The sequence below is a fragment of the Chrysochloris asiatica genome, unplaced genomic scaffold (genome assembly GCF_000296735.1).
Source record: "Chrysochloris asiatica unplaced genomic scaffold, ChrAsi1.0 scaffold00059, whole genome shotgun sequence".
NCBI lineage: Eukaryota > Metazoa > Chordata > Mammalia > Afrosoricida > Chrysochloridae > Chrysochloris > Chrysochloris asiatica.
Genome location: NW_006408577.1, coordinates 15,684,381 through 15,692,472, shown reverse-complemented (window position 1 = coordinate 15,692,472; position 8,092 = coordinate 15,684,381). Strand labels below are relative to the sequence as shown.

The 8,092-nt window shown below is 34.0% G+C and overlaps 1 protein-coding gene across 1 annotated transcript in view; it reads right to left on the bottom strand.

Annotated features, from left to right (window-relative positions):
- Positions 1-8,092, bottom strand: part of GLS (glutaminase) — a 111,691-nt gene that overhangs the window by 45,917 nt on the left and 57,682 nt on the right. The window contains exons 9-11 of the mRNA XM_006864072.1: positions 3,730-3,762; positions 3,583-3,641; positions 734-834 (exon numbers count right to left, since the gene is read on the bottom strand). Of these exons, the coding sequence (XP_006864134.1) occupies positions 734-834; positions 3,583-3,641; positions 3,730-3,762 (193 nt within the window). The remainder of the gene's footprint in view (positions 1-733; positions 835-3,582; positions 3,642-3,729; positions 3,763-8,092) is intronic.

Here is an 8,092-nt window from a genome sequence, read left to right as displayed (position 1 = left end):
AGGCTTTCTGCTCCCATAAAGATTTACAGCCTCGGAAACCCTGTACAGGGTCGCTATGAGTTGGAACCGACTCCACGGCACATAACAACAACAGTATACCAAAAAAAAAAAAAAAACCCTCTCATTTCATTTGTCTTCCAGTGCCTGACCCTTAGTTCACTTCATTAAAAACTACAAAAGTACTTATTATCTACAAGGTAACAGGGATACAGAAATGAACTGCTGTTGTAGTTACGTGTCACTGAGTCAGTTCTGCTTCCTAGTTACCCAGAATAGGGTTTCTGAGGAGTGGCTGGTAGGTTTGAACACCAACTGTGGTTAGAAGTCCAGTGTTTATCCTACAGAAATGAATCTAAAGAGGCAAAATCTATGCAGGTCCTAAGGAGGTCAGAATATATAGGTGGCTATTAGGCAAAGAGAGACACAGAATAGGTTCAAATAAAATATGACAATATCAGAGGGTTCAAAAAGTTTATGAAAAAATTCCAGTATCTTTTAATTCCATATTATCCATGAACTTTTTGATGCTCTCTCATATAATAAGCACACAAGAGGCAGAATGAGATTCACAGAAAATATATTGGGAGAAGTATTTCAGCTGAAAAGTACTTAATGACTTAAAATGTTTTGCTCCCTGAATGTTAAGCAATAAAGACAAAACCTTAGCAGTATTCATGTCAAAGCTGTTTACCTCCCGCTTAGCAACTGTGCCAACCAGGGCCCCTTCACATACTATCAGACAAAGCCAACATGGGACAATCCACTACAGCCCACAGTCCACATCTAGCCTGCCACCTGTTTTCATAAATACGGGCACATCTCGTTTCACTGTACCTTGCAGAGAGTAAGGCTGTTTGTACAAATTGGACGTTTGTAACACCTTTGCATTAAGCAAGTTTATTGGTGCCATTTTCCCAACTGCATATGCTCACTTCATGTCTCTGTGTCCTAATTTTCTAATTATCACAATATTTCAAAAGTTTTTCATAGTGCTATTATACAATTGGAGTCCTGGTGTGGCACTGTGGGTTAATGCGCTGGGCTGCAAAAGTCAGTTTGAACTGCAAGATCAGCAGTTCAAGCTTACCAGCTGCTTTTCAGAAACCCTATTTAGGGTTGCTATGGGTCAGAACTGACTCAATGGCACTTAACAACAATACAACAATTACACAATTATGTTTATAGTATAGTGTAAACATAACTTTTATAAGCACTTTGTTGTCAAATGTCCTGCAGTTGGTTCCTGTATAGGGTTTCCGAGGTTTTTAATTCTTTTGTGGGAGCAGAGAGAGCCTTGTCTTTCTGCAGCAGAGCAGCTGGTAAACGCGAAACTCTGATCTTGTGGTTTGCAGTCCAGTGATTATTATATGGAGCCATAAGCACTGGGAAACAAAAAATTCTTGTCACTATACAACTGTAAAACACAATATATGCTTTATTGGCATTGGTCTGGAACTAAACTCGCAATACCTCCGAGGTATGGCTGTGAAGTTTTATTGGGACAGTCTCATACACTCCGTGACTCCTTTTGTACTGTAACAGCAGAATTGATCATTGCAACACAGATCATATAATTCACAAAACCTAAAAAATTTATTATCTGGCCCTCCCCAGAAAGTGTGTCAATGGTTGCTCTGTAAGACAACTCATGCATGCTTCAGCAAGAAACCACTTAATAAGGATGCTAAAAGTAGAGGTATAAGGTAGGGGGCAGTTCTTGTTTCAGGAGACTGAAGAGACAAAATCATATATGAAATTCATGAATCTTGATTCTGGAATTATTAAATAAATTAAAGTGCAAAAGACATCTAGTTGGTAGTTAAAGACATTAACTGTTTGCACTACTTCAGGACTCCTCTTAAAAGAGACAGTAAGTATTTTAGGTTTTGTGGTCTCTGCTTTAAGCATGCAACTCAGCCTTGTAGTGCAAAAGCCACAATAGACAGTACTTAAAGATTAGGGGAAAGGGCTCATCCTTCTGTAACAGACCCATTTCACACTTTCCTGTCAGCTGGAAATACAGATTAGAAGGCGAGCCATCTTGAATCACAAAGACAGAAGCAACATCCTAGGGATGGGACAGTCATAAGTTAGGAGCCTTGACTCTAGCTGTCTTTGAAGAGCAGAGCTGCCAAGGCAGCAAAGACTTCTAATGTGAGAAAAAATAAACATCTACTTTATGTCATTAGTTGGGATTCCTGCCAGTGGACAAGATGAGCAAGATGGGTGGTATGAAACTTTAAACTGTTGCCTAAAGTTTTATTAAACCAAACTATCTGCCTTGAGCACAATGCTTTTTTTTCTTACTTCCTATATGTTCTTTTGTTTTGTTTTGTTTTATTATGAATTATATAATAGTTTACATACAATGTTCTTTTTAGAAGAGATATATATATATAGGCGAACAAATTGACAACAGTTAACTGAAAAGACAGAAAGTTTAGGAAGCAGCAAATTTATGTTAATTGGGGAGAAACAATTCAGAAAAAGAGGGTAAGAATGACTGTAAACTTAAAGAATATAACCCATGTCACAGAATTGTACATGTGTAAACTGCTGGATTGGTGTACATTGTGCTGTATATATTTTAACAACTACAACCAACAAATTATTTTTTAAAAGACATCTAGATGTCAGGGACATTTAAATGCCATTATATCTTAAAAATCAATGTTAATTTCTTAAAGTGTGTTATTGGTATTATGTCATTATTCTAGGACATATGTGCTGAGTTAGTTATGATGTCTACAACTTTAAGTAGTTCGGAGAACTACTTAAATGAAACAAAACATAAGGAGGAGCTTTGCTGGCACAGTGTTTAACTGCTTGGCTACTAACGAAAGGGCCATTCAAATCCACCAGCTGTTCCACAGGACCAAGACGTGGTAGTCAGCTTCCACTGGTTACAGGCTTGGTGCCTCTACAGGGCACCTCTCCTCTGTCCTATAGTCACGAGGAATCGAAATCAAGTTGATGGCAATGGATCTTCTGTTGATAACTCTTGTCAGGTCACTTTCAACTCATCGCGACCTCATATAGGGTTTCCGAGGAGCAGCTGGTGGTTTGAATCACTGACCTTGCAGCTAGCTAACAGTTAAGGGTATTTCCTAAAGTGACACACCAGGACTCCATAATGGGTATATGTTTACATATGTTTATGTAAGAGACACACATTTACCTATCAAAAAGAGAGAGACTGAAAAAAGAAAATTAGGCTAAATGTTAATCAGAGCATGTAAGTGAATATAGTCAGAATTGGGGTACGTATTAAAGAGAGGTAAGAGAAAATTTACTAAGCACCAGTGATTTAAAATAAATATGAAGGCCCTTCTATGATCCTCCACAAGAACTTCATCAAAAAATACCTAACCACTTTATATTGTTCCCCTCGGATTATTTGGAAATCATGATTCCATTTTACTGACCAAATTTTAAATCATAGTTTTTTAAGTTAGTTATTCACTGAAGTCCTAGGACCAACAAGAGGGAGCAAATTAATTCTAAATATAGTATATATATAATTTTTTTCATTAACTTGAAGCTTATTTCACTCTAAAAGTTTAAGCCACAAATCAGACTCACGTTGCATTGCTGAATCCAACATATTCATTCCCAGCCATTTTATTCAAAAACTGCATCACCTGTAAACCAAAGGTAGGACGCATTAGGACACAAAGGGCACACACAGAAAGAATGTAGCACAAATACTGAAGTCCCCATTCCACTTACATAATCAAACTTCTCCGCGTTATTTACTCCTTGCTGCAGAAAAACAAGAGGTAAATATCTTAGTATTGGCACCATAGAGTTAAATTTTAAGCTACTGTATCAAAACTTTCAAACTATCATAATTGACATACTGCATTAGTACTTACAAATCTAGGAAATACTTCTAAAGTAATTTAGTTAATTTTTTATTTACATAAACCCTCTTAAGTGTTCTTTCATTAACACCAATATGTTGAGAATGAATCTGACTTAAAAAGGGAATGCTTTATTTTAAGTCTAACTTTACCCAACCATAAATTATACAGATTTTAAAATACAAATGACCCCAACCCCATTATGTTTCATGACAGCACATAATCTGGTAGACTATATCCTACATATTTAATTTCACATTTAAAAAACTTAAAATAAAGTTTTGCCCTTAGAAAATAATTAAGTATACATACATTATAATTTTCAATTAAGAAAAATCAACCTATATATAGTTATATTGATATTAATGTTAGAAACATGAGTTATATTATAAAATGAACTAATCTCTTGTAATTGTAACAACAACAAACATTCTGGGTATATTTAACTAGAGCAGAAAATGCTCTACTTGTACAATACTTGAACTAAAAAATTTTAATTTTATAACATCTAAAAAATTAGCTACAGTTATACTTAGCATTATGTCAATTTAAATCATGGAAGATGTATTGTTTCAGCACTTCTAGTTCTGACATGTTAGCTACTGCAAATGTCAATACAAAAACCTATAAAATGTAGTTCATTTCAAGTAACCAAATGGTTTCATTTTACCTCGGCGAAGTTTACAAAGCAGTAAGTTGTAGATCTGAAATCAAACGTATTAATTGGTGATATGCACCCAATAGAAACAATACATCTCTAATTTTAAAAACAGGTTTAAAATAATTTGGCAAATAAGTTTTCAAAAAAGCACTTATTAAAACTTTACCCTCAAAAAATCTAAAACATGAAACTTTAGATTCTTATTATGAGGGAAGGGAAAGGGAACCTGCATGAGAGTATTATTGAATTGTATAAGGCCAGGTTCATTCTCCACTTTACAAGTAGATGAAACTGTGGCTGATAATCTGTGAACCCCCCAGATCCATTTACTGGAGAAAGTATCGATAGTCGCATATACGCAATCAGTAACTGAAAGAAGCCCCACACAATGTCATCAAAATCAGGCAGGAACAAAGCTTAAACAATGTAAGGCTAATGTAGCTTTAGCCGTACTGTAATCATAACCTATTTTTCCCTAAGCAAATTCTTTTGACAAATTTTAAATTTTCTTCCCTTATAATACAAGCAGAATAAAAAGGTAGAAATGTAATTCCAAAGCTGTTCAATGAAAAATAATTAAAAGAAGAAATTACCAACTTCATTGAACTGTTGCAGTTGTCAAAACATCCCATAGATCCTAATGCTGTAAAATATGTAACAACATTTAAACCACAAAAGCCTTTTTAACCTTTGCAAAAGCATGAAAAAACAAACAAAAAACTCCAATTCTTCTGGAAAAAGATGTCAGCATTTGCAGTGGGATGTCACATGGATAATTATTGGTTACACAGTTAATTAATGTAAAATAAGCAAGTTATATTAAACTTTCATTTGCTGACAAACTATGCCCTGTAATATTAATCCTGATTTTTGCTATTTAGTTGTCATGTTTAAAATAAAGACTAAAAACTGTTTAAACTCTAGGCTTCTGTCACATATGTGATCTATTTTTTGCTCACTAAATTATAGTAGAATTAAGTTGTGCTTCTATTTTAAGAGGCAACTGGTATTTACCAATGTTTGTCATTATATAACATTTTGGGTAAAGTACTTAAAATGTCACAGGCAGATTATGTAAATGGAGAAAAAGAAAATATTTGAATTATTGTGTATTAACTCAAGAAAACCTTTTCCCCAAATTAGTTTTAATGCTATGGCACTTCATTACTGTTCATTGTTATGATTTATCCTAGGAGTAACATTTAACTTAAGTTAATAAAATCTATTTGTCCCTGTGCCCCTGGGAGAGTTCATATACAGCAAGGACATAAAGGATCTAATTATTATTAAGTGTTTTAAAAAACAAAACAAAACTGAAGCAGTCAGTGAGTCAACAGAGGTTGGATGTACTATTCATTTTGTATATTGCCATGATTAATGACTGTTAGATGTCCATTTGGCTTAACTATGATTCTCCATAGTTTGGCAGATCTTGAACTTCCATAAAGTATAAAACATAATTATCTTCCATTTTGTGATCAGATGTAAATAACCAATCAGTTGAAAAGCCAATCAGCTTCCTTAAGAGGTATGGCCTGCACCCAGCTTATAAGGATGTTCTAGCAAAACCAGGATCTTTCTGGGTCCTGCATCTGCTTTGTCATCCTCTGACTTCTGGTTCTTGGGTCATGAGCTAGCAGACTACCATCTGACCTGTTGATTTCAGATTTGTCAGCCTCTGCAATCTTTAAATCAAGAGAAGCCCTATAGCCCAATGTCTGACCCAGATATTGGGAACCTGCCAGCCTCCACAACTGTTTAAGCCATATCTCTGAACTAAATTTATCTATCTGCCTATCTATCTAAATGCACACATCCACATATCTGCACTAGGAAGCTTCAGAAAGTTCCTGGAAAATTCATCTTTTCATTCCATTTCTCAACGAACGTTTTGAAGCCCCCTCATGTATATACACACTTCACTGGCTTTGCTTCTCCAGAGGATCCAGTCTAAAATATTTATGTTTGAAATTTTCATAAAAAGTTAAAGGGAAGATGTTTATTTGTTAACACCCATTTAGGAAATTATTCTTGTACACTACTTTCTTTGTCCTTTAAAATAGTAATTGGTTTGTAGATCAGTGGAATATTTTGTATTGCTAGAATGAGACTGGATTTTTCTGCCCTACTTTTAATTTTCATAGATGTATGAACTGAGAAACCTTGCTTACCATAGGCAAGTAAATGCTACAGAATTGTCACACAGCTTTAACATTACTTCCAAAAGTCACAGAGTGTTTTTTTTCCTCAAAAATAACACCTAATGTACTTATCAACTGGCAGCTTTATTAACTCTCTCAATTTTGTGGAAATGGAAAACTAGAAAGAACCTGGTATACAAAAGGATTTGTTATCCAATTGTTACAGCCACTCAAATCCTCAATATTAACTCCAATAACTCAAAATGTTTTGACTCAAGTATTTCAAAATTTTCTTTTTTGTTGGTACCCAAGAGGTTACTACAACCTGAATCAGTATACCATATAAAGATTTAGGATACAGAGAAAGCATATGTTTCTTTTGAGAGATGGAAAAATACTTGAACCAAGGAAAATCTTCGAAGAAAAAGCACATAATATCCAGAAATTAGGATCTGGAAAATGAATGTCTTAAAACTATCAATTTGCTTTTACCCCTTAGAAAGACTTCATGTCCCCAAGTAATGTAAGTTTATCCCTGTGCGGGCCCAGATCCCTGAGCAGACACTACTAGTTATTGTGGCATTAGAATTCTGAATAAGTTTACAGTAATTTATAGTAAGTATAGTAGCAAATCTTTGTTAAAGAGACCAAGCTAAAAAATTTTTATTTACCATATTAACATTTGTAATCCAATCTTCAAAATAACTTTTAAAAGCAAAGTAATTTTCATAATGTAGTCATGAATGGATTTCTGTATTATACATAATACAGATATATTACTTTCGCTTAAAAGGATCTACCAATAAATTTAATATTAAAATGGCTCATTTAAAATCAATATATTAAGCAGTTATTTTGTTACTAAATCATTTGATTACATTAATAATAAAAAAGTATAAGGGCCAATTTAAAATTAGAGATAATAATAGAAAAAAGAGGCAAAAGGGTAAGCGAAAACGATCATATAAAATATTCTCTAGCTTAATCTTCCCTCAGAAATGCTTTAAGGCTAATATGGGAAGAATTAAAATAGATATTAGGGATAAAAACCAATATTCTACATCAAGTATTTCTGTAGGTCAACCCTAATAATAAAGCAACAAAAAAATTACCCTTTTGGCAATAAATTTTCTGCCCTTCACAAAATTAAAATAAAACCAATAAAAAAAAAATCCTCAAATATATCAACTGGTATAAAGATGAAAGCGAGTAAACCAGTATAGACCTGTATCCTGAATGCTGCGAAGTCCAAAGTACCATCTACTACTTTCCATACCCCAAACCTACCAAAGACAAGTGGCTTATAAGCAAGTCTACCTCTAAATTGTTAATATGGCCAAATTGAGCAATATACAACTACACTTTGTCTTAATTTTTAAGGAGCATCATTAAATTGTTAGAAAGAAAATTGGGAAAAAAAATGAAAA